The 27,779-nt window shown below is 43.6% G+C and overlaps 1 protein-coding gene across 2 annotated transcripts; it reads right to left on the bottom strand.

The window, feature by feature from the left end:
- On the bottom strand, positions 1–26,266 carry MXRA5 (matrix remodeling associated 5). 2 transcript variants are annotated; one of them, XM_083734114.1, is made up of 7 exons: positions 25,828–26,266; positions 19,356–19,571; positions 17,455–17,584; positions 16,018–16,408; positions 9,942–14,693; positions 7,334–8,234; positions 1–3,593 (listed from the first exon to the last, which is right to left on the bottom strand). In XM_083734114.1, exons 2-7 carry the CDS (start codon positions 19,559–19,561, stop codon positions 1,685–1,687), a joined length of 8,289 nt encoding a protein of 2,762 aa, XP_083590240.1. In that variant the 5' UTR covers positions 19,562–19,571; positions 25,828–26,266; the 3' UTR covers positions 1–1,684. The 2 variants fall into 2 exon arrangements, with proteins under 2 accessions (XP_083590240.1, XP_083590241.1); XM_083734115.1 differs by having other exon boundaries at positions 25,824–26,266.
- Positions 26,267–27,779: the final 1,513 nt, after the last annotated feature.

Below are 27,779 nucleotides of genomic sequence, written 5' to 3' on the forward strand. Positions count from 1 at the left end.
TTTGTGGAAAATATTTTTTTTTATTATAAAACATACAGTATACTGATCTTAATATTTATATAAAACACAGTAGAAGTATCAGAGTCTTGTAAAGACCAATAATTTATACACTGAGACACAGGTCACTGTATTCTTCCAGTCTCATAGTCCGAAACAAACACCATACAAAATACAGAAGGACTGAAGTCAGCTAGGGATTCCCTTGCTGTGAGGCATTTGCATTGTTACAGTAATTATTGCTGTGCTGTGATGGAAAAAAAATCAGGGTTGTTGCTAACTGAAGAGTTGATCCCAGAGAGCTCATAGAAGAATGGTTAGAGAGTAAGTTAGTAATCATATTCTATAAAGGCTTGACTATGTCAAAAGTATTGCAGGGGATTATGGAAATAATTTTGTGTCCAACAAAAATAATAATGAAATAACGTCTCTTGCATCAGCTCTTTTGTTATATTTAATACTACTTTGGTACATTTTAAGGTGCATGTTGCATAAAGGAACAGATTTGCACTATCAGTGGTCATAGTACTTTATATCATAGGCAGAACCAAAATTGATTGGGGTAAGGAGAATTATCAACATGTTTCTCTCAGTTTAAGCTTTCTTCCAAAAGATGCACATTTATGTTCCTATTTTCTCCTTCAAAATAAAGCCATGGGGCATGGAAAGGGAACATGTGGCCCTTTAGGTGTTGCTGGACTACAACTCCCATTAACCTGACTATTGGCCATGCTGCCCAGGGCTGATGGGAGTTGGAGTCCAACGATTGACGGGCCAGAGGTTTCCCATTCCTGCCACTGGAGTTTGTAGATAGCACAAGGTGTGAAAATATTAATTTGTCAAGTTAATGCTATACTTAGGACAGAATTACTTGTTACATGCCCTACAAGACTGCTTCTGAGAACAGCATTCCTGGATCAAGTATTCTCCTCTTCCTCAATACCAGTAGGAAACTCACAATAGGGTAAGTGTTCTGAGAAGTTATCCAGGAGAGAAAAACTTGACAGGGGGATTCAGTGGTCAGGGATGATGGGAATTACACTCCATCAACATGTGGAGGGTTACAGGTTCCCCACCTGCTCTGTGGCCCCCTAGATGTTCTTGAGTTACACCTCTCATCATTCTGACTGTGTTGGCTGGGACCAATGAGCAATGTTGAGTCCAACAGTGGGGTTCCCCATTCCTGACCTTAAGGTTGTGCTACACAATTCAGCCACTTATTGGGTTCCATTGATCACAGTGGTTAACTCTTCCACTGAAATCAATGAGTCCTGAAAGTACTTAACTTTGGCTGAATTGCACTATATACCCTAGATAGGTATATGGCAGGATTAAAGCAAACGCCTCTAAATCAAAAGCAAAACTGAAAAATGTTTAAAGTTCACCACATTGAGATGAAAGATTGTGGGCTATTAAATCCGTAGCCCCCAAGGTCAGATTTCAAGACAAGTGGCAAGAAGCCCTCTAACATCACAGAGAGCGTGTAGACGGCTTCTCAGATCTGCTACCTGCCTGAATAGTATTTTGGAATTTCATGAAGGTAAAGCTGTGATCCACCATTTCTGGCACAACCCTGTTCTTCTCTCAGTTCAACTGTTTTCATTTAGCAACTGTATTTTCCTAGCTGTGCTCACTTGGCAGGGACTTTAGATATTTTTGTGTATTCAAAGGCATTTTTTAAAAAACTTTAGAATATGTGTATGTAGGTTGCTTTTGAATCACTGCCTAGTATATTTTTAGCAGTGCATTTATAGAAGCCTGCATCCTTTTGTGTAGCCTGCTGGATGATCAATGAGCCCTGAGGGTGAAGGAATTTGTTTCCATACAGACGGGATTGAGCTCCCGTTGTCAGATGTGATTTGTCTGGGAGATCCCACGTTATTTCTGCTTTAGGGATCCCAATGGCCATGCAGTTCAGCTTCACTGTATTGCCTGGCCTTGCGTAAATGATGGGAGCCGGTTCGCTTGTGATCCGGGGTGGGTAGGCTATCACAATCACTGGGACATTCATAAGGGAAGAGCCATACTCGGTCGTGACCTTGCACAGGTAAGTACCTCTGTCAAACACGGATGCTTCACGCACTGTGAGAGAGCCATTCTCTAACAGGGAAAATCGCCCAACAGCCTGGGGACCATCTAACACCATTCCGTTGGGTAGAGTCCAAGTTATGCGAGCTTGCTGGCTGGGCTGGGTGATGCAGTGAAGCTGCAGGGTCTCCCCATTGATGATGCTCACTAAGTTGTTATACTGATTGCTGATTTCTGGTTTCAACCCCACTTTGAGGAAGACCACCCTTTCTGCATAACCACCTGGGTTCCTGGCTGTGCAGCGGTAAGTCCCAGCATCTGCTGCAGACAAGGCACTGATGTGTAATATTCCATCCCTCTTGTGGTAGAATCGGTGCAAATGGCTGCTCTTCTGCAGCTCGGTGCCATTGGGAAGGATCCAGGCTGTGCTAGGTTGAGGAGTCCCATACACTGAGCAGTTCAGATTGATACTGTGTCCTGCTGCCGCAGTGATCCTTTCAGTGACTGGATCCCGAAAGGCTGGCTTTTCTATGTGGTCCATGACCTGCAGCTGCACAATCAGCCTGCCCTCTCCCCCTTCATTCCTGCCAATGCACACCAACTGCACTGAGTCTGTCTGTCTCACTCCTCGGATGTCTAGTGTGCCATTGCGGTGCACAGTAATTCTGTTCCCATAATAGGGAGCAGGCAGGATCACTCCTTCTGGGAAAGCCCACATGACCCGTGGAGTTGGGATGCCTTCAGCTTTACAGTCAATGAGCTTCCGGCTGTCTCTCAGGGCCATTTCTCTCACCGAGGTGATGGCACTGGGGTGCCCATTTATTTTTGGAGGTTGAACATTGACATGGATCCAGACAACTTTCCGGTCTTCCCCAGCAGTATTCCGGGCTACACATGTGTAGTTGCCACTGTCAGATCTTTGGGCCTTCTGTATGAGAAGCGTCCCATCCCTGTACACCTGATATTTATCTGACAAAAGTGGGATAGGTCTGTTGCTTGGAGACAACCACATCACTTTGGGTGTGGGCTCTCCTTTTGCTTCACATGCTACAGATACCACATCTCCATATGGGATATTGAGAACCAAGTAAGTTTTATTCCTAATTGTAGCAGGTTCGGCCACTACTTTTACCCGCACTTTCATCTCATCTTTACCAATCTGGTTTTCGGCGTAGCAGGTGTAGTCTCCCTCTTCTCTCAGCCCTACATCATTGAAGTACAGTGTCCCATTGTTGAATACAACATATCTCTTTGTTCGGCTCCCACTGTCATCTGCTAGCATGAGGGTATTGATCATGCTGCCATCTGGAAGGCCCCAGGAGATCTCAGGGTTAGGCAGACCTGTAGCTACACAGTCAACTTTCAGGTCCCCTCCATACATCACCTTGTGATTATTCTCATTCTTGTGTTCGATTTTGGCAGGTTTCATCATCACATTCACTTTAAGAACCACGTAATCATCTCCAATCTTGTTGCGGGCCACACACAGATAGTCCCCTGCATCCCTTTCAGTGATGGAATGAACAACCAAAGTTCCGTTGCCAAATACCTTGATTCTGCTGTCCAAACTAATTTAGAAAAAAGAAAGAAAACAAAACATGTGTTTTAAGTTTATGTTCATAAACCATCATATTTTGAGCCAGAAAACAAACAAGAACAATTATCTTCATTTGCAATCAAACAATTCCACCCTGCAACTGACTTTCTTCTAGTGGAAGGATGTTTTTACATCATTATGCTTCTTCTGAAGATCCAGATTTTATTTACAGTATTCTATGCTGCATTTAGACATGGAAATACAAAGGAGGTGGGGGAATCTCCTGTATATATACACACCACAGATAAATCCCATGTAAGCTTATATGCATGGATACATATGTTTATAAAGTGAACAGGATATTGACAATATACTCCATATGGCAAGATATACATACACTTATTCCATAGAGAGCCACATTGCTTTGGTATGAAACAGACCAGAGAATTTATTAGCTATTATATAGCTATTATATAGATATATTACCTTTATATTGTACATACGAGTGCCCACCTTCAGAATGCAGTCCTATGCACTTTTACTTGGAAGTCAACAACACAGAACTTAATGGGGCTTACTGCTGAGTAGACATGCATAGGATTGTGCTGCCAATTCCCAAATAGTTACCATGGGGCCTCTGGGAGCAGAAGATAATGGTTGTTTGGGTCTCACTAACACAATACAAAATATTTACATGGAACAATCTAAAAAGTTTATAAAGCCTAACTACTTAATGCATAAGGGCACTTATCCTCTCTGCAACAGTAAAATGTATGATCAATCTATTTTAAATGGTTATAAACATCCAGTGACACTAAAAATAAGATGTTTGCCTGGGATGCTGCTCTGCAGGAATACCTAGTCCTTCTGGCTATGACATTTCAGGAGTTACTCCCGTTATTCTCAGATCAGAGAGATGGAAGAACTGCAAACTTTTCTCTTTGAGTTACTTTGGCAATTACTGTGTGTAGTCCTCTCTGCATTCACCAAACAAAGGAGCTTCAGGCAGAGTTCAAAGGAAAACTTGTGTGTGGTGTATCTAAATCCTATGCATGCTCCACTTCAAATGTTAAAACCAGCACTGCCAATCAGATGCAAACCACTCCCAAAACTATCTTAAACTAAGGGATCTTTTTCATCCCTGCTACCAAGGAGCCTAAAAGTGGAACAAGATGTTATGGAAGGTCTAGGGCTGCTGCTGCAAAAAATAACATAAAAAATGACACCCCTACACCTTGTTATCTGTTGTTAGGAAAGACTAATGAGATTTGGTGCCTGGTGTGATATAATCACACAGTGACATTCTTTACTCTCAATAGTGAGAGTGGCAGCCCATGATGTAGAGCGTAAATTGGGGGAATTCACAGTATGATGACCTATTGTGACTTCCTTACATGTTACAGGGAACGGGGGGAGAAATAGGGGGATGATCCCATGTCTTCTGTAATATCTAATTCCACAGTACGTTTATAGAAAAGTCCTATAGAATCCATCTAAAAAACCAGGAGCCTCAAGAGTTCTACACTTTTGAATGTTAAAATTTGCCATACTCATCCTACTATAGTTCCATGACCTCAGGTATAATTAATGCATTTTATATGATGGGTGGATAAGCGGCCTGTATAAAACTCACATTTGTGAACAAATTACTTTACAGTCATAAATGCTTAATGCCCTTCTCTTAAGGCTAACATTTTTTACATAATTTTTTGTAAGGCAGGTAAAAGGTAAAGGTACCCCTGCCCGTACGGGCCAGTCTTGACAGACTCTGGGGTTGTGCGCCCATCTCACTCAAGAGGCCAGGGGCCAGCGCTGTCCGGAGACACTTCCGGGTCACGTGGCCAGCGTGACATCGCTGCTCTGGCGAGCCAGAGCCGCACACGGAAACGCCGTTTACCTTCCCGCTGGTAAGCGGTCCCTATTTATCTACTTGCACCCGGAGGTGCTTTCGAACTGCTAGGTTGGCAGGCGCTGGGACCGAGCAGCGGGAGCGCACCCCGCCGCAGGGATTCGAACCGCCGACCTTTCGATCGGCAAGTCCTAGGCGCTGAGGCTTTAACCCACAGCGCCACCTGCGTCCCACTTGTAAGGCAGAGTCAGTGTCAAAAAACTGCGCACACAACTATGTATTTTAAAACAACATTGCAATTGCAAACCAATTTGAAGTAGCATTGGTATGAATATAAATCAAGCCCAAGCATTTCTCCATACCTGAACCTCTTGGAAAACATAAATGATTGTATATATGTTTAATATAAATATCAACACTGGATTTCACTAGATGTACACAAGCATGAACAGGGAAATCAAATCTCATATTGCTCTTCTAGCAAACATGTCCACAATCTGGCCAAAATGAAATACATTAAGCCCTGCTGGTTTAAGTGAGGAGTTCACAACACAATTATCTCTCCTCAAGCCAATGCCCTGAAGAATGCTTCACTCTGGATACACTACAGCCTATATTTTTTTTCAGATGGAGAAAAGTTGGACAAATAATGTGGACAGCTATGCAGGCCAATTTTAGCTTCACTACCCTCTTCATTAGAATTATTTCAAGGTATTCTACCTTAATTTAACCCATCCATATCCAGAGGAATTTCCTATACTGGTCTAAATGAAAATTTCTGCCTTTAAGGTACCTTTTCCACAGTGCTTTGCTCCCTGCAGAATCCTGCATGCTGTGCACTGCAAGACATTCAAAAGCATAATCTAGCTCCATATTATGGCACTTTGAATTTCACTGGTGATATGCATAAACAAGAGTGTACCTGAGAACACACCAAACACCCTACCACTCCTTTGCAAGGCAAGGGAAGATTGACAGTGGTGGGCCAGCTGTCTTTCAGGGATACTTTCCCATTGAGGAAACTCTGATAAGACTGCAAGGAACCTTAAAGGTAAAGGTATCCCTGACATAGATCCAGTCGCGGACAACTCTGGGGTTGTGCGCTCATCTCGCTCTATAGGCTGAGGGAGCCAGCGTTTGTCCACAGACAGCTTCCGGGTCCTGTGGCCAGCATGACTAAGCCGCTTCTGGCGAACCAGAGTAGTGCACGGAAATGCCGTTTACCTTCCTGCCAGAGCAGTACCTTTTATCTACTTGCACTTGACGTGCTTTCGAACTGCTAGGTTGGCAGGAGCAGGGACCGAGCAACAGGAGATCACCCCGTTGCAGGGATTCAAACTGCCAACCTTCCGATCAGCAAGCCCTAGGCTCTGTGGTTTAGACCACAGCGCCACCTTAGGATTCTTTATAAAACAGGTATTCTAAACAAATGGTCTTAGGTTGAAATGCTATACATACTTCATAGGAAGTGTTACTGAACTCGGTTCAATTTGTTTCTGAGTGGCCATGGTGTACAATCAAGCACTTAAGTCCAACATGTCATTACAGTGAAAACTGTCATGGATGCTTTAGTTGAGATTCCTGCATTGCAGAGGATTGGACTAGATGACGCTCAGGGTCCCATGCAACTCTACTATTTCAGGATTCTATGCATGCGAGAGAATTGAAATGCTGTGAAAGGTATAACACTATCGCTGGTGGTTTACATTCTGAAACCATGTGCAAGATACAGAGCTAAACTGCACTCTACTGAGAAGTAGCCCAGAGAGCTATTCCCAAGTAAGTGTGTATAGGATTGCAGCCTAAAGGAAGTAACATTGAAATCACTATAGCTATAGTGCTAATTTGAATAGTTGTTATATTTAAACTAATCAAAAACAACAATTAGATACATATATCTATGGTCATTCTTATTTTTTTACCTTTGTAGAGAATCCACCATCCTTTTTGAAGGCAGCCTCCAGAGGATCCGTGGCCAGGGATCCCCAGAGGCGCTGCAGTCCAGTCTCAGGGTGCTTCCATAGGTCACATCTGTTCTCTGAGGAGAGCTCCCAGTAATCTTGGCATTTGTGGACTGCTTTCTGACATGCAACCATACGGTTCGCCTGGCAGCCCCAACCATGTTGGCTGCAATGCATTCGTAGCTCCCACTGTCTTTGGGAGAGACGTTACGTATGTAAAGAGTTCCATTTGGAAAAACAAACAGATTGCCGCGTACAAACTGGGAAGTGCGGATCTGGGTTCCATCAAAAAGCACCCAGCGTATGCCAGGCAGAGGAGCTGCTTTGGCACTACAGTGAATGTTAATGTTCTGCCCTACACTGAGGGTAATGTTTTCCTGTTTCTCCTGTTGGATAATAGGTGGCAAGGCAGCGATGTGAAGCCTCACGGCAAGACTGTCAGTTCCTGCAGCGTTGCTGGCTATACACTTATATACTCCACGATCTGAGAAGTTAGTGTCCTTGAGGGACAAGGTTCGGTTTTCATATAGCATCACTCTTCCCTCTGTAGTGCTCACAGTTTGTAATATTTTCCTGTCGGGGAAAATCCAAGAAATATGGGGACTTGGAATACCATTGGCTTGGCACTCCATGATCACTTTTTCTCCAAAATAAACAGTCACATCTCTGAAGCGGGAACCCAGCATTTTGGGCTGCTGAGCTAAGACGGTCATCGAGACGATCATTTTATCAACACCATGCAGGTTCTGAGCAGTGCACAAATACTGTCCACGGTCCTGAAGCTGAACATTGCGAACGAGGAACGTACCATTTTTCAAGACTTCAAATCGTTGTATCCTTGTATTGGCTGTCATGACAGCTCCTGAAAGGAAAAGCAGGAAGGAAAAAGAAGAAAAGCATTTTTGGGGATACCTTTTTTTCTGAAAAGGAACATAGAAACTGTAGTAAACTACAATATTCAAGATTATGATTATTTTATTATGCATTAGTATTATATCTTGTATATTTGATAAAATTTAAATAAATAAATTTCTAATTTAAATAAATTAGAAAAGGCCAAGACACATCACTTTATTCCTTTTTTGCTGCATAATAGTACTCTGGTAGGACCTTATAAGAAGCAGAGGTATGAAGATCCAATCTAGTCAGTCATGTCAGAACACCCAATGGTCCCAGATGCAGTTTTATGTCCTTATTTGCATCATAAGAATTTTCTGGCACTAGCAAAAGACATTCATCACAGTGCAGATGAGAATGGGCAGCCAGATACACAGAGGGTATAACCGGATGGGTGCAACAGTTGTGCCAAAACAGGTACCGTCAAACCCTATTATTAGGTAAAAAAACGAATCAGCGCACACCTAAATTAATGGGGAAATGGACACTGTACCCTCCAAATAGGTTCCTAAAGGGAATGAAAATGTATGTTTATTGTACATAAAACATACTGTTCATTGGGGGGGGGGGTATAGAGAATGCCTTACGGAAGAGGTTGCCAATCTGGCACCTGTGGGCAGCAGCCCCAAACTCTGAATTTGCATTTAAAAAGTAAGTCTCTAGCCCTCCTACAAAGAAAGGTAAGAAGCAAAATATGCAGGTACTCTTCTATGTGATTTCTCTGAGACGAGCAAGCCTGGCTGCTGCTTCCTGTCAATGTTTTTTAGCCAATGACTGACATCAAAGCTGCAGTGGATAAGTGAGTTGTTTGGAATCCCTGGGATCCTGAATAACTAACTCCCCTCTCCCCATTAATGCACTTTTCCTGTTTCCATCTAATCTTCTAGGCTGATATTCAATAGGATACGTCTTTTTTCCCACGGTTGTACTTTTCACCATGTACCTTTGCTCATTTTGTATTCTGCCACACCCTCATGACAATCATATTGTGAGTGGCACCCCCAGCTCTCAAAATTAAAAATGGTTGGTGGCCTCTGCCTTATTGTGACTGGATCAAAATTGAATGCTTTAATACAAGCTGTGGGAAAATGGCCTCTAAAAATTATCTGCTCTATTTAAGGGCAGAGAAACTGTGGGGGGGGGGGGACTGAATTTCTCCAGAGGGGAAGATAAATTCTTCACCAATTTCTCAGGGGCAGGACTCACCATTAGGGGTGGAAGTAGGGAAACTTTTATGTTCCTTATTTATTTCTTTTTGTTTCTATAACAAGTGGCGGCAGCAGTAACTACTGTGCAGCCTGGTCACCATTTTGCATCCTCCACAATTCTCTGGTCCTAGCATCATTCCAAGAGAAAGGGTAGTAGCAGCAGTGCTTTTTTTCTGGGGGGAACACAAGGATATGCATACCCCTAAACATTTTGTGAATCTAAGTTTGGCCTCAATAAGGGGCAGCATTTCAATATGAGTAGGAAAATGAGAGTACCCATAAACATCTTTTTAGGGGGAAAAGTAGCATTCACAAAAAAGTTAAACAGTTCATAACATTAAAAAAAAAATCTGTAAACGTGCCTTTTCTAAGGGCAGGGGAAGAAGAAAAACATCAGGGTTGTTGTTGTTTTTTTAAGAAAAAAAAAGTATTCTGAGAAATTCTAACTGGTTTAAATATCTTACCGGTGGATACTTTTGTCCAAGAAAGGAAAGGCTTGGGTTCTCCCGTGGCATCACATGGGATAACAGCATCTGATTCAGCAAGGATGGATAAACTGTTAGATCCTTTTGTTATAATCTTAGGCCTCTCTCCTTGTATCTTGAAATGTGTTGAAGGCTGGATTATGCTGGAATTAAGTGCCTTCACTCCTCCAAATTTAGGCACAAATAGCACATTAGGATTATTGTAGTGGATGTTTCTGGAGGACTGCATTGTGGAAGTCCCTTGTGGCTTAATGTTAGGAGTAGTACTCTCAGATGGCAGTGTAGTATCAAGGGGCACAGGAGGCACTGGGGTAGCTGCAGTCCTTAGAGGAGTGCTTTGTGTGATCACTCTGGTTGGAGAGACAAATTTCTTCTCGGTTGTGCTAACTGGGGGGTAAAGCGGATTAGGCACTATAGGTTTAGAGTTTACTCCCAATTGTTGGAATACCCTAGTTCTGTTCAACAGGAATGGTATTCTGGAATTGGGGAGGTAGGGTACAGCTTGATTTATTGTTCTTCCAGGCTTGTCTCTGGTGTCGGGAAGGTAGTTATTGGCAAAAACTCTGGAGTGACTGTTGAGTCTGTTTTCTCCCTGGTTGCCAAATCTGCTGGGGGTCTGCAACTTAGGTCTGTATAATGGAGCAACAGTTGTGGTGGGAAAGGTCTCTGTATGAGGAGAAGAGGTTCTTTTGTCCTGTGTGGTATGTGCTGCGTAAGCTGTAATTTCTGGCTTATTGGTATAGTGAAGGGGGGCCTGGTGAGTTACAAAATGGTGATACAGACCTGGTGCAATGAGATATGGAGGTCTCATGGTCCCTCTTGCAGGGATCTGTTTTGGAGGTGCAAAAGCAGGTGCCTGATTAAAAATGGGTATAATTCCAATTGGCTGGTTGGGAATATTTGGATTCAGTGTATTGTATCTCCTACCACCATATGGTTCTTTCAGTTGCTTTTGCTGTGAGGTTATTCTGTTGTAGTTTGAATGGGAAGTGGAAAGTTCATTCTGTCGTGGGCTGAGACTGAATCTTTTGATGTCTGGAACTGCTACTTGACCAGATGTGTAATTTTCTTTTGTAGACAAATTAAGAGTGCTAGGCTTTGATGGAGGAAGAGTAGTGGCTAATGGTGCAGATGGAATAGGTAATACTGGGGGATAGTTTTTTTCAGTTCTATATGCATTAGTCTGACCATGACGATCATGTAACTGGGTAATACTTTCCTTTGTGTGCCTTGAAGATGGGGGTATAAGTGTTTTATTATGCCAAAGACTGATCACTTGTTTCGTTTTTGCAGGTGTGAAAATGTGATCACCCACTGTACCATGGTGAGAAGAAGTCAGTATTTCTCTTTGATGAGGAGATGTTGCCACTGTACTTATCTTTAGAGAGTCTGAAAATTTCTCCTGTTCATCTACAGTTGGAGGATCTTTAAAGCGTTCCCTCATGCCATCAGCAGTACTTAAACGCTGTACCTGGGAAGGTCTTGACTGAGCTACCCTTAAGTCAACTTCATTCCTTGAAGCTGATGAGCCAGTAAGAAAAGCTTCTTCTTTGAATTCTGGAATCTTTGAGAAACTAAGCTCAGAAAGTGACACTGGCCTAGTGATACTTTCTACAGATACTGAAATGCTTGTTGTATGAGTGTTTCTAACTTGGTTATTTGCTGAAACAGTATTCCCTTCCAAGACTTTAATGAATTCATTGCCTGCAGATGTTGTAAGCATATGTCCTGAGCTGTGAGACAAATGTGGTTGTCTACCAGGGGCTGTAGTTAGAGAATCCGGTGTTGGTGTTGTCACCATGTGACTTTTCCAGTCCTTGGCAGCATTGGAAAGAGTTACAGGTATTTTAGGTGGCAAAGTAGAAAGATGAAGAAATGAAGCTTCTTCTGTGTCTTGGGCCCCAGTAGACTTCCTTAAGGCAGCAGTACTTGTTGCTAGTGGAGAAATTACTTCAGGAGGCTTATATTCATTTCCATGTTGTGTTTCAGCATCAGATTTATGATGACCTTTAAAAATGGAACCCTGCAAACTTTGGGTAGCAGCTTCCGATTTAGATATTTTTCTAATAAAAGGTGTCTCTTCTATGGTGAAGACAGTAGGAGGGATAAGTTTTGGTCTTCTGAACCTATTTGGTCTTAGTCTCCTTCTCCCATATGGTCGTCTTCTGGGATGTTGGATGACCTGTGAGTTAGAGGTAGTTGTTTTGCTTGTAATCATGGTAACTGTGGTCAATTTGTTACTGGCAGCAGCAGTCATTGTTTGGGTTTTCTTGTTAAGTGGAGCAGTGGTACTTTCTACAATAAAAGTGGCTTTGGGGTTTTGAGCATCTGTTTTTTCAAGTATTATACCTTCAGAACCCCTGAAAAGGTCAGAAGAAATTCTTCCTTGCTGGTGCTCTATACTACCACTCTCTGTAGCTACAGAAGCAAAAATAGTAGTAGAGGCTATTGAATTAATATAATTTTCAGTTTGAGAATGTGTGGGATGTTTTACAGCATGATGTAGCTTATTCATACCTTTCTGCTGTAAATTTGTTCCTGAACCTTCAGTTTTTGCAGGGACAGGTGCTTTAGGTGATAGTTCCACAGATGATAATGGATAAGGCAAGCTGCTTGTTACATCTTCATTTGAAGGGTCTTGGGTGAAGCTATCTATGCCTTTTCGTGCCCCTGGTGGATCATCTTTCCTCAAATCACTATGATCCCACACCTGTGTCTGTACAGTTGGAGAAATCAGAGCACCTCCTCCAGTAGGTGTTTCTCCCCTGTTTGACAATCCACTTGCTATGGAAGACTCAGTACTCATTGGTGTAGACGGTGTGTGGTCTTGGTTATTATTCTGAGCGTTGACAGTGGGAAGAATTGTGACTGAGAACATTTCTCCCTCAGCCAGCTGCCATGAATCTGCAGAAGACTCCTCTCCATTGACTTCCACAGCAGTGTTTGGTGGAGGGCTGATAATGGGAGGAGCGTTGGTGGTTTGGTGCATGGACGGCGTCTCTGTTGTAGTTCTGAAGGAAGTGCCTGGTACCATTGTTGTTCTAGGGAAATTTTTCCCACGGACTTTTGCCAAAATGTTGGCCCAGTGCTGCGGATTAATTTGTTTGTTGGCCATATTTATTCTCCTTCGGGATTCAAATACCCTACGGCCCTCTGCAACATTGATCTCTTCAGTCCTGTCCATGCCTTTCCATAATTTCATTTTGTGCCTTCCTTTTTTGTTCTTCTTAACCTGAACCTGAGGAACGTTGTCATTCTTTTCTTTAAGGGGCACTTCACGGTCCTTCAGGTGGATTTTTTTGCTCCGAGTATCATCAGCTTCTTCAGCACCTGAACCCTCATCATCTTCTATGACCCGCCCCTTTGCTTTTACAGAGGTTCTTGAACCAAGGCGTTTTTTTAGTTTCACCCTTTTTGAGGATCTGTCAGAGACCATTTTATTTACTGTGACTTTAACAGCAAATTGATCTGATCCTTGCTGGTTTATAGCCACACACCTGTAGTACCCACTGTCACTGACATGGCTGCGTGGAATTAAGAGGGTGCCATTGTCTAACAGGTACTGGTTGGATGAGTTTGATAAATCATGAAGGACATGGCTGCTTGGGAGTACCCAGCTTATGTGCGCTTCTGGTACAGCCACTGCACTGCAGGGCAGAAGTATGGAATCCCCCACATTTTTTTCAATTTTCATCGTCTCAGAGTCAGCTGGCTGGATGACTGCGGGTTGTACCAGAAGTCTGTAGGCCATTGTGTCTGCATCACTCCTCACTTGAGCAACACAGTGGTACACACCAGAATCAGCATAGGCCACGGATTTGATGACTAACTGACCACTGCTGAGGACAGAAAACCTGCTGTCTTCCATTCTGAATGGAGCTTTTAGTTTAGTTCCATCTGGAAGCATCCACACGATGGAGGGACTTTCTGATGCTTTCACATTGCAACTTAGCTGAGCATCCGAACCTTCCACTACACTCTGAGCTGCCTTTGTGTGCTGGTCTTGCTCTATCATAACCCAGCTGCTTCTCTGCTGTCTGTTTTCCTGAATCTGAAGTGTTTGAGTAATTTGGGTAGAAAAAGAGAGCACTACTTTATTCCCTGTGCTCTGGCGCCTGTTCAGTTGGATATGTATCAGTGGCTGCATCACCCAGGAAGGCTCAGCAAGGATTCTCCCTTTGACACCTGTGTAGTAAAGAGCATCATAATCAGAACCTTGCTTGTAATGATAGCTTAATTTGGGTTCATGGCTGAGCACATGCTCCCTTTCTAACTTGACAGGCACTTCACTGTAATAAGCAATAAGCTTCCACAATTTTTCATAGTTTTCTCGGTTCATTGGGCATTCCAGATCCAAGGAAATGGTTGCGTTGATTTCAATTTCTTGAGGCGAGTTCTGGCTCCACTGAATTTGGGTGGTGTTTGTTGGCTTCTTGATTTCACACTTCAGATTCACTATGTTGCCATGCTCATCTGTCAGGTTCAGAGTAATGTTCCATGGAGACAGCTGAAATTCTTCCATGGGAAGCTCAGAGACATCATCTTCCTCCACTTCCTCCATCTCCTCCTCGAGGCCAATGCTCTGTTTCAGTGGAGACTGTATGATAGGCTTTGTGCAGGAAACATTTTTCACATTTTGAATGTCTTGTTTCTGGAATTGCTTAGGGAAGGTGCATTTAGGGCAAAGCTGGCCTTCTTCATAGGCTTTGTCTTTTTTACACTTTAAAACAGCTGGAAGACAAAAAATAGTAATAATCTAAAAGTCAGATGGAATTTTGACAGAGAAATACTTTATCTGAAAGTTTTGCTTATACAACACTCTATCAACTAGCCTATACAACCTATTGATATATATATATTTTCAAATGCCTTGGTTTAGAGGATAGAACTGGGAAGAGAATTCTAACTGAAAGTATCATCATATGAAATAAGAAACGCAAGAACCTTCCTTCTGACTATTCATATCCTTCTGCCCTATCATACTACTGTCTTCCAGAAATTCGGCCTAACAGCAATAGCTATTGGTTTCACAAGCATGAATTCTGCAGCTTTGGGAGCTCAATACATGCTATTTAAAACATTTAAATGAGGAATAGGGAACCTCCAGTTTATGGGTCAAACTTGGCCTACCAGGCACCTCCATTTGATCCAAGGTGCCATTTTTCTCATGCTGTGGCCACTTTCCCCACATCTGACATCATATGTGATATTCGGTATGGGACAGGTAGAGACATGGCTGCTCCGAGGAGGATTGAACTCCCTGAGCACCTGAAATGGTACAGTCCACTCTGCCATTTCTGAACTGAGCCACCATATTCTGAAACATGTGTACGCCTAACTTCTATCATTGCCCCAAAGAGAAGAGATAGAAAATACCCTTTTCTGTAGAATGGAAAGTTCCCCAGTTAAGTTGGGTCTGTTGAGCTAACTGCTCTACAACATCAGAAATACATGAAAGAATCAGCCTCCCCACACCCAAATCATGCCTTTAAGGCCCAATATGTAGCATGCAGCTGTGTCTTCAATTTTGGCGCTTTCCCCCCTAAGCCTTGCAACTATGTGGTTTGTCTAGACTGCATCTAGGGAGGGAAAGGATACCAACAGAACTGGGACCCACTGCATCTATAGATTTAAAGAAAAGGGAAGACGGAACGGCATGCTATGTATTTAGCATAACGTGTAATTTGCCCCTTATACTGTACTTTGCTATTCAAATAGTGCCCAATTAGCTTGGAGGAATATCTCAGGACCAGTTCAGGTGTATTCACTTCTATATTTTTAACACTTTCCATTGGTTTGGTTGGTTGGTCAGGTCCTGCTCTGGGGCTTCCCAGAGGCATCTGGTTAGCAACTGTAAGAACAGGAGACTGGACTAGGTGTGCCATTGGCATGAAATTGCAGGGTCTTCTTATTTTCTTATGAATTATGGAAAGGCAGTTTTTAAGGTTTAGAAATAAATAAATAATCCAGCCCCCGAGTATAGGCCAACAAAGGAAGGCAATATTTCTGCGATAATTTCCAATGCAGTAAAACAACAACTATGATCTTCCCTTACCTGCAAACTTCTGATTCCATTCAAGGAACCATTTCAACCTGCAGTCACAAGACCAGGGGTTCCCATGAAGATAAACATTCTCTAGGAGTGGCATTTTTTGAAAAATGCCCATAGGCAGTGTTCTAATGGCATTTTCAGACAAGTAGAGGTGCTTTATTGTCGACAGCCTGAAATAATCAAGGACCAAAAATGTAGAAAACGTGTTGGGGTGAAGCTGTTGGAGCAAGTTTCCTTCCAAATGGAGAAGTCTGAGGGAAGTTAATCCATTAAAAGCATTTGGGTGGATGAATTCAATTCGGTTGTGGTCCATGTGCAATCTCATAAGGCTGGAAAGCCCTTGGAGGGTTTGACCAGTTATAACCTGCAGCTTGTTGTAGCTTATTTTGAATACCTAAATGGCCAGGTAAAATGAATAGGTTAATACTTTTTAGTAGTAACATGGCACTGCAGAATAGGCACACATAAAGCAATACAGGAGAATATAGTGGCACAGACTAGACAAATGTAGCCACACTTCAGTCCCTTCACAATAAGCAGGATTTACTTAAGACACAGCAAAATGGATTTCAGTAGGATGTACATAAAGTATGATTGACTTTATGTGGATTAGAGCTACAGAACTGTAAGTCTGATCAGGAACTTCTACATACATGAGGAATGAAAGTGACTGCTCTGTGTGCTACTCTCTCTCTCTGTGTGTATGTGTGTGTACCCACTAACAAACATAGTTCAATAATATAGACTACAGGTGTGGGTGGGTGTTTGTGGGTGTATGGTCTTCAAACAAAAACATCTTGGAGGTCCCAGGCCACAGAGAGGTTAGGCTGGCCTCAACCAGAGCCAGAGCTTTTTCGGCTGATCTGGTGGAACACTCTGTCACAAGAGACTAGGGCCCTGCGGGACTTGACATTTTTCCACAGGGCCTGCAAGACAGAGCTGTTCCACCAGGCCTTTGGCCAGGGCACAGCCTGACTCCCTCCTTTGGCAATCTTCACAGAACTCTAGCCCAATGGTTGCCATAAATTTGATTTGAATTAATTTTATAATGAAATGATTTTTGAATGTTGTATTATTTTATTGTTGTTAGCCGTCCTGAGCCCGGCTTCGGCTGGGGAGGGCGGGATATAAATAAAAATTAATTATTATTATTTATTATATGCAGGAGCTTCTGATCATGTATCTTATATAGCTTTCTCCAATGCCACCAACAACCAGGCAGTTAACCCAGCTCAGTATTGCCAGTCAGCAGCTCTCTAGGGTTTTGGGCAATGGACACCCCCAGCCCTGTGTGGAGATGTCACAGATTGAACCTGTGGGTCTTCTGCATGCAACACAGATGCTCTACTCCTTCCCCATGTATGCACATCTGGGCTTTGTGGGAACATAGCTAATAGACTGAAACTGTTGTTATTTTAAGAAGAAACATTTTGACTCAACCTGTAGTGATGTCAGATCTTTTAAGGCTCCGTTAGGTATGTTTTGGATGTCATTCCCATGAAGCATGAGCAGTTCCAGTTTTGCAAGGCCTGCAAATGAGTTTCCAGATATTGCCTGTATGCTGTTAAACCTGGAGGGGGGAGGGGGGAGAACCACATTTAAATATAATCTGTGCTGAATCATCATTTTGCATTGAGTAAACCAGACATTTTAGGCACCTTTGGGTTATTCATAAATCATATACTTAACCTGAAAAAGTTAATGAAGCATTTTAACAAGACCTGGTATTTCATGTGTTAAAAGTCAGTTTTATGCTTCTTTGGCTACACACACACACACACACACACACACACACACACACACTTCAGTTGGAGCTTAAATTAATGGAATTATCAATTAATTAGAAAAGGCTTTTCTGGGCAGTGTTCTCCATGTGCTGGATATATTAGTCAGTGGCAGGGATCCAACCTATGATGATATGGAGACTGGCAACCAGTAGGCGCACAGGGATGCCAACAGAACATGTAACAATAAATGAATAACGTTTTGTGCAGAGGACATTTAAACATGGATGCCTGCCAAGCAGTTTCTGGAACCAGAAAACCACAGCTACTAGCTAAACTGCTAGATTTGCACATATAGCATGTAATTAGGTATTTAACTGTTAAGATAAATACAGTATGTGGTTTTGAAATTGCAAAACTGTGAATCTAGAAACTCAGGCTGCAAACTGATTAAAAAATGCTTAGTTGATTAATCGGTTGCCCTTTGACAGGCCAATCAATTAACTCTCAGTACATTTGCATTTTACTAAAGTTTCACTGCAGTTGTCTCAGCTACTGAAGGGAGCATATAAAATAAAGAAAGCCATGGTTCATTATTAGAAGGCCATCTTTTAACCTCTGTCCGAATCACAGTAGCACAGCAGAACAACTAATGAAGAGAAACATGAAAATGCTCTCATGACTTCTATGGCTCCTCTTCTTGAATGCTACACAGCAGCCACTGTGGAGGGTTGTGGTTATTCTCTTGGTTTTTGTAGGCTACCATTACAATATGGCATCATTTAGGGAAGCAGCATCAGAGACAGTAGTACAGCAATTATTTCTGTATATTTTGAGTCTTGTAGGCAAAATGGGATGCTGCTCGTCTAAGTGGTCTGTGCACACATTTAGCAATTGATTTGGGGAGAACCCCAATGTAGGCAGGAGGAGAGTCACAACCCAGGTAAACAGAGGCAGAAGAAAGGATAAAAGCAATAGCAATGGTGGTAGTAAGAGCAGATGCTCTAGAGTCTAGAGAAAGTAGGACATTCTGGAGCAAAGCAAGGGAAGGAAATTGCTGGGACATGGACACAGAGAGACTACAGCTTATCAAATAGTCCATGGCCATTCAGGTGTGGTAAATATAAAATTAGCTGGGTAAGGTCTTTGTTTAAGAGCTTAGAAGAAACAAGACTGGTAGGGCTGACACGTAAGAAGTGAGCAAGAAAGCTCAACTGAAATTGTAGATCTATTTTCCAAAAAGGATACAAGGTGATTATTAGTGCTTCAACAATTGTTATCTCCCCTCTGAAAATGAAGTGATCGTGATGTGGGCAGGAGAAAGGTTTGTAGCAAGACAGCAAATGCTAATGCACATTCACCATTGGCTCATTGTGTTGGTCAAATACTGTAGACAAAGCAGTAGGATTTATCTGGGTCTCGCAAAAATGTTAAATATAAATGTAGGTAGATCACAGTAGTTTTAGATCAATTCCCATAAATGCTCCTCTTTATGGAAGGCTTTTAATCTGTACAGTAATGGTATCACATTGCAGCTCATGTGATGCACAATGCTTCAAACTAGTGGGATGAACTCTCAAAGAATGTAAAATGCCGCAGTAAAATTGCAATACAAACCCCAAATTGATTCGTTCCACATGTTTAGAGATTCTTGTTGGCACAGCTGCTAAGGACCGAAATGTGCAGTGAACTTCAGTGGGAACATAACAGGCGCATGGATGAGGACACGCAAGTGTAGTTTCCGGAAGCCCGAGAGAGAGAATCAGCACCACGGATAGTGCCCCCAAATATGTTTGCTTTAGCATCTTCACCAATTTATTCATCTCACTATACCTGTTTAATTCAAAAGAGAGAGAACTAGTTTAATTTTTAAATAGATGTCAAACATGACTATTTAGATACTCTGCATTGCATGTGGCCAGTTTGATGACCTCACTACTTCCTTAAGTGTGTGGAATCCCTTCATGGAGTAACATGTGAAGGCGGCTAAGGAAGAACCCAGATCTATCACACTTAAAACACTGCTACCAAATTGACCCCAACGTGGAAGAAACCACCCACAAGCACTCTTCTCATTAACATACACAAAGGAAGTAACAAGTGGGAGCAGAACACACCCATATACTTAAGACTTAACACAAGTTCACACCCATTAAATAACCAAAAGGCAGATCTTAAACATTTAGAGCCAATGAATGAGGTTTAGATAAAGTAATGCAAGCATTTACTTGCTCTGCTGCAGCTGAAGCATGGCTGTATGGATGGATAACTCCTAATACTACCCGTGGCTGGTGCAAAGTATGAAAAAGACCGATGACATGTCAAGCAAGGAAGGATCTTCCCCATTCTCCTTGAACTTCCTTAGAATAATCTGACCTATTTCCTCAAACAATAAGCCAACGGCTTTGCTTACTCTGAGCCAATCTGAGTTAAATCAGAGCTCAACCTCCTATGTGCCTCTCAAATTCCTCCTATTCACCACTTAGCCCCACCCCCTCTTCGGATGTAAGCTCACCCCAGGCCATTTTGATCTAATTCTCCATGACTCTTGCCTGTTTCTGTTTACTTGTTCCCTTCCTGTTTGCCCTTCCCTTGATTCTGCTATGCCATCCATGACCTGGTTTGTTTTCCGTCAACAGAGACATCCTTACATGGCTGTGTGTGAGTCAAGGAGTAGCACAAGAGCGGCTTTGCCATAAGCTTGTTTGAAGCTCTGGAGCAACTGGTGAGTTACAGTCTCACATCCATGCTGGAATTCTCATTCCTGATCCCTACAAGCTGCTTCCTCAGAAAAATGGCTCATGGGATTGAGCCATTAGCGTCTACAAAGCTATTGCTTTGTGTATACTCCAAAGTTCTTAGATCTGCAAGCAATAAGGCTGTCATTCCTTTCCTATCAGCATCATATGCAAGCCATTATGACTCTAAAGCAGCGGTTCAAGAGGCTGAAGGGGCTTCTCAAATGTCTGTGGTCAGGTTAATACAATAGTTGCCCCTTCTTTAAAAAATAACTCCATGGCACGTCAAAGAACTTTGTACTTAACACAGTGTTTCTTTAATGCATATCAATATTTTACATATTTTCTTTTCTTTAGAGGACTAATAAACATCTATTCATATAATTCCTGCTTAGAGTCAGACCGAAGTTACAACATCAAAAGATGACTTCCTACTCAAAATCCTGAGCTCAGGCCTCTAAGTGGAAAATGATGTACCGCGAGGTTTCTTTCTTCCTTTTAAATAAGAAGATCCATAACAATGGAAAATGCATTATGCCGTCACAATGCCTTCCACCCCTACAGATGGAAGACCCTAGGGAAAAGCTGTAGCTCTGTAGCAGAGCACATGCTTTGTATGCAAAAATATCCCAGGTTCAGTCCCTGGCATCTTCAGACTCCTGCCTGAACCCGTGAAGAGCAGCTGCCAAACAGTACAGACACGACTAAGCTAGATGGACCAATAGTCTGACTTGGTATTAGGCAGGTTCCTATGCTTCCTACATTTGGCACAATGGAAAACACATACTGACTAGAAATAATGGCTTTTTAAAATTCACAAGTTCATATTACACAGAAATGAACATTTAAAATATGAATGATCAAGAAGCTATATATGAAGACTAGCAATTGTAGCAGGAAATCAACTACTAATTTACCCAGAGAGCTCTGTGTGATGTCATCTAACCCCATTACAGTATAAATGCTGACATTTGCACTGGTTCTGGGTTTAGAAGATGATTGCAATGAGAATAATTGTTGAATCACACAGGGACTTCACATAGGTATTTCTGTTTCTTAATTGATGCCTTCTCTTAATAGTCTTTGTAATATGCTGCTTATCTATGTCTTTTTCTCGAGAAGATGTGTGATAAAAAAAGAAGCAACTTATTCAAACATTCAGAAACACAATTACCAGTGGACAGAACAATCCAAATCCCAGGTGGGCAGCAGAGACATCATCACCTCTGCACCCCTGTTGCTTTCACCAGTCAGGGTGGTAGGCAGAGTACAGGGGAATTGCTGTGCTAACCTGGAGCTTGCACAGTGATCAGGCTCAATGCTGATGAGTGAAAGCAGTGAGGCCAGTTCACTTCTTCCCCCAGAATGCCTCATTTGGAGACTTTCTGCAGGTGGGGATCCCACAGGTGGTACTTTCTTCTGACGGTACATTTGGGAGGCAGAATGGGGAGCTCCATGCCAGAAGAGTGGTACTCCAGTCTCTGATGGCAGAGATTGGCATGGAGGGACACATATGCTCAAGTTGGGGTCTGGTAGTAGTGGTGGTGAGGGATGCACACACAATGCCTGGCCCCAATGTCCAGGTAAGTTCTGATGCACCTGCTTCTTTCCTGATCCTTCCCTTTGTTGAACAGGAGAGGTCTGAAGGTGTTTCTTTTACTCATATTTGCTTGAGCTACTAGGCATACTGATGAAGGAGGGTGCCCAATCACACAGAGGTTTCTACTCGCTTTCAAGGAAACTCTAGTTCAAGTCTCATTCAGACTGTGCCAGCTCAACAGGACAAGATTGGGGACTGAGCAGGAGGGGATGTGCATGTTAGGTGCAGGGTCAGCAGAGACAGCACCATGCCTCCTAAACATACCTTGATGTATAGTCCACTGGAAGTTGGGTCAAAGCCAATAATGGACATATAAATGCTTCAAATGAGCCAAATGACAGGACACTTCCATACAGCAGTTTATTGAGGATTTGGTGATGCTCATGCATGGAAGACTTTGCAGGGTCCTCATCAAAATGCCATCTGGTTTGTTTGGTGTGTGTTTTAACTTAATTGAGTTTTTTGTGGAAAATCTGATTTAAATGGAAAAAATAATGTAGGGTGGAATTTGAGGAGGACAACGCCAAGTGAACGTTGCACAAAACATGCATTCATGAGCACCACCAGGTCCACAATAAACAGAAACACTTGATATCATTTGCTACGGGAATCTGCTACTCAGTAGTTGGGAAGCACAGCAAAACCTGCTTCATGGATGTGAGTGACCAGTGAGGCTGCTATTGAGTTTCTAGTAAGGTTGAAGGTGAATTTGCACTTTTAAATAATCACAGGGCAGAAAGAATGTACCTGCACTGTGTTCTGTCCTGAACCTGCACTGTGCTTGACAGGAAAAAACACTTCTCCTAAATTTCTCTAGCTTGTAATGGATATAAACAGCATTGAAAGGGCCAAGGACCTTGTTTTATTAGCAGTTTGGTGGTTGGTGACTGCTAGGGCGCTTAACCCTCATACAGAAGAAGGAATTTCAGCAAAGGCAGCATGTCATGCTATTATGTTACATGAGTAAGAAAAGGAGCCCCTGCCAAAATCTGCAAGCTTATGTAGCATTTAGAGCAGAGATTTCCATAATGTGTGGCGTGACATGTTAGTGTGTCGCGCGAATGCTCCCCACACTCCTCCCAGGGCTGGAAAGGGGTTAGCTTAGCCTCCAGTTTGATAGTAAAGCTGGATTACTATATAGCGAAATGAGGCATGTCCAAAAATGTGTCACCAACATGAAACATTTGGAAAGCTCTGTTTTAAGAGTTACAGGAGCCCGTTTCCCCTTTGTTTCTAGCCAACCTGATGTTGACTTTGAAAAGTGGTGATCAATAGAAGGAAGCCAAGTAGCATGCTAGATAGAGTCAAGTCTAGGAATCTGGGCTTGGTGCACAGGAGAGCAAAAAACAGAGGATGTGTAAAGAGAGGTTGTGGGTTGAAGAGCAGCAGACCACATTATGACACAAGCAGAGATCCAGTCTACATCAGAGGGGGAGTTGTGGTTAGAAGGGAGCAAGGCACAAACAAGTAGTAAAATACAATCAACAGTGAATAACCACCGTTCTAGTAGAAAGCTTTACAGTCGTATCTTGGAAGTCAAATGGAATCCATTCTTGAAGTCTGTTTGACTTCCAAAATGTTCAAAAGCCAAATTGTGGCTTCTGATTGGCTGCAGGAAGCTCCTGCAGCCATTCAGAAGCTGTGGAAGCCCCGTTGGACGTTCAGGTCCCAAAAGAACATTTGCAAACCGGAACAAACATTTCCGCGTTTGCAGTGTTCAGAAGCCAAAAAGTCTGAGTTCCATGGCATTTCGGATCCAAGGTATGACTGTACACTTGCCTCCGACCTATAAAGATTAATTAGTGGGCAAGTCACTGGAACTCAGAGGCTCAGGGATGCCAGGTCCTGGGGACTGAGCTGTTTTGTCCCCCCTAATATTTTTTGGGAGGGGGTCAGGGCTGCCCAATGATGAGCTGAGTGTGGCACAGCTCCAGTGGCAAACTCTTCCTCCTGCTGCCATGGAAGAGAAGGAGGTTGGAAGCAGCTTTCTGTCGGTGGTGGAGCCAGGAGGAGGTGGAGTGACTGGCCATTGAAGCCTTGCAGCTGCCACATTTGGCTCTGCTCCCAGCTCCTCTCGACGTCACATGCGTCACATCAGGACGTTGCATCACATGTGATGTCACCCTCATCACGTTGGACCCCCAATCGCCCTTGCAAGCTGGTGATCTATATACACTACTCTGAGCTCATCAGCAGAAGGGTGGGATGCAACTGTAATAAATGAAATAACTGAAATATTAATTTAAGCTCTGTGGAGGTAGGCTCTGTGGAGAGGGGAAAGTGGTTTGAACTAGATGACTTTTGATATCTTCCAAGCCTGCAACTCTATAAAACCAGTGAAGCAATGAACAAGCAATTCCAAGGGTACCAAAATAAGAGAAGGGATATAATACTTGGATCTAATTACCAAAGCTCTCCTATTGAAAAGTGGCCTATATGTGATGGCAATGTGCAAAGGTACTAACATGTGACAGGGATAAAGAGATCTTGGCTTAAATTGGGGTGACCCTACATTTTCAGCTTGAGGGCCACACTGACAGCCACCCTCTGAGGGCCACATGTAAACACAGCACTAGATGTGTGCCCCTGAGGGTAGAAAACTTTGGCAAAGTGGTACAAACTGGTGGGTGATGTGCTTGAATTGGATTATTAGAAGCATCCCTGCATCTGCAGGGGACATTCTGCAACTCCAAACATCTTCCTTGCTCTCTAAAACAGAGAAGTTGGGGGAAAGGGTGAGAAAAAAGAGGAAACGTAAGACAGGAGGGGAAATTACTGCTTTGAAATCCTGCTTGCCCCATTCCATCTCAGCATTCATACTGTTTCCCACCGCCCCCTAGGGATTGTTTAGAGTTATTACCTAGGCAGAGACCTTAAGGGTCAAGAAAGCAGGATTATTGAGATAATGTATGAGGTGCTAGGAAGGCTCTGAATACTCTAAAGGGCTATATATAAACACAGTGCTGATGATGCAAAGGAAGACACATTGAATCTGGGAGACCAGACAGGGTGAAGTCAGAGAGAGCTTAACTTCTGGATGGGCAAAGGACTGTCTTGTGTCGATCCCTCTGCAGATGATTTCATGACACTCCATCCTGCATGTGCCTTTGTCTGGGCAGGGGCTGTGGTGGGATCAAGTCCAAGGATTTATCCCCCAAGGCGGCCTCAGGTTTCCTCCTGGAGGCGGGAGAAGGAGTAGGTGGTGAAGGAAGGAAGGCTGATTATTTCCCCAGCCCTTCTCAGGGCAGCTGAAGGTGATGTGCCTGAGAGCTACACTGTTTAAGGGATACCTGAGCTGGATGTGCTTTCCACTCCTAGCTTCATTTGGAGGGCACATGCTTCTCATTAGAGAAGAATGTCCTTAATTCACTGAGTCATTACAGCGATATATCCCTTGGGGAAAGAAAGAGAGAGGAAAGAAAAAGAGAGAGAAAGAAAAAGAGAGGGGGGGGGAGAAAGCCCCACTTCCATCTCTAGAAAGTGAGTTTCTATTCCACATTTCATCCCGACCTTTCAAACACAACAACAACAAAGGGGAGGATTGTGAAATTCAAACTAAGCCAGACAAAGTTCCAATCCTTTCTAATCGTTCCAAAACAACAACTCCACGAGCTTGTGCAATTTATTCTCTCTCTTTCAAACAAAATATAATGACAAAAGCAGTTAAGGCTGTTTGACTACGGGGCAAGATTGCATTCGGGAGGCGCAGCAAGCCATGCAAGAGGTGGAGAGCGCGCGAGAGATTACCTACTGTTGGCCAAGAGTGTCAGAAACTGTTGCTTGCAGGATCCATCCTGTCGACGAATAGCAAAGAACAGCTAGTGCCACGGGCGGGCGCTTCGCCTGCCTGCCCGAGCAACACCCCACCCCCGCCGACGCCCCCGCCTCGAGCGCCTTTCTGGGTCTCCTCTTCCGTGGACTCCAGAGCTGCGCGCAAACGTGGTTCACACCCCACCCCGAAGGTGCGCGCTTTGAGCCGAGCTCAGCAGTCTTCCTTCCTGGTTCTGCAACTCCCAGTTCTGAGATGCATCAATCCGGGGAAAGTGGGGATGTGAGGAGAAGAAGGGGCGGAAAATAGATACACATTTTAAGATTTAAAAAATATATATATGGGGAGGGAAACAAAACAAAACGGGAGCTCAGGAATCCTTCCCAAGATCTATTCTCTGTTTTCCTCACCCCTGTTAGGCAGTAAATCCAGGAACTCTTATTGAAGAGCCAAGTGAAAAGCGAAGGAATGGAAAGCAGGGTAACAGAACAGGGAACTTGGAGCGCTTCTGTCCTCTCGGCGCTTCTCTCTTTGAACACTTTGAAACGAGAGGCACCAGCGAGCTTGGGGATTTCTTTCTTTCTTTTTCTCCCTACTTCCCCACCGAGTCGCTTCCGCAGCCAAACTCTTGCCCCGGGGACGGACTCTGCCCCTCCGGCTCCCTCCGCAGCTGCTGCGTCCCGGGACGAGCAAGAGGAGCGCGCCCCGCGCCAAGCATGCCCCGCGCTGGCTCTCTGCCTCCTGCGTCTTGCGCGGCGCGTTTGCAAGCAGGCGCGAGCGGCGGCTCTCCTTTGCCTGGTGGGCGGCTCTGGAAGGCGGAGGGGATTCGCGCGGCGGACTAAGCTTTGCGGGAGGAGACGTCGAAGGGGCGCCCCTCGGTTGCCCATTGGCTGAGCGCGCGAGCGGCGTGGGGAGATCACCTTTCGCGCAAAAGCGCAACTTGACTTGCTGTCCCTTTTCCTGCGCGCCCGCCTTTCTGCGATTCATGCGCCCACGTGGGCCACGCCGCCTGCAAGGGGCATACAATCGCAGAATAGTACAGCTGGAAGAGATCCGTGGGGGTCATCTAGTCCAACCCCCTGCCATGTGCCACCAGAACTCGTCTTGGTGCTCCTGGCTGTCCGCCACCATTCCCTCTCTCCACAGAAGCCCCTGCCAAAGCAACTCTGTATCATTGCACCAGATAGTCTAAGGGTGTTCACAAATACGATTTTTTCCCATGGTTCATTGTCATAGATCATGATAGAGCAGTTGGCATAACCTGATATAAAATAAGGAGCCCATTATCTGGTACTAATCCTTATCTTCTGCGTGTCCTGGCAGTTAGTTATGAGTAAATATCCTGAGCTAATGCCTAAAGGAAAGATCAGCAATCCTGCGCTACCAGCCAGCTTTAATTACCATCTCCTGTAGGTAAAACACATGATTCAAGAAACAAACAAGGTAACTAGGTAGAGGTAGCAAAATAGGAAACAGGAATTTGTACGAAATAATGGAAGAAAGGAATAACTATATTTTGGCACTCACCCCCAAAGACCCCTCTCTTCTCCGTAAGGTTGCATTGATTTAAAAGACAACCAAAACCCTAGATTTTCAATGGCTAGGTTGCTCAAAACAGCAACGGGCCCCCGTTTGCTCTGCAAAAAATGGACCAGCTTCATACCCCACTGGACCTGGACCCAAAGAATGGGTGAGAGATCTCTGTTGCCTGGTTTGTATGGGATTTTAAGGGAAGAATTTAACTCTTGCAGGAGGTCCAGATTTTGCATCCCTCACTTTGTTCCATGAGGCTTCGAAGTTGAGTTGAGCCCTTTCTTTTCTCCTTGTGAGCATGGGTACTTTGGCAAATTGTCACTCTCCAGGCTCTGGGGATAGTTAGGGGTCTTTTTTTTTTTTAACTCTTCATATTAAGGTGTGTTTATGCTGTATGATTT

The sequence above is a fragment of the Podarcis gaigeae genome (assembly GCF_964106915.1).
Source record: "Podarcis gaigeae genome assembly, chromosome: 4".
Taxonomy (NCBI): Eukaryota; Metazoa; Chordata; class Lepidosauria; order Squamata; family Lacertidae; genus Podarcis; species Podarcis gaigeae.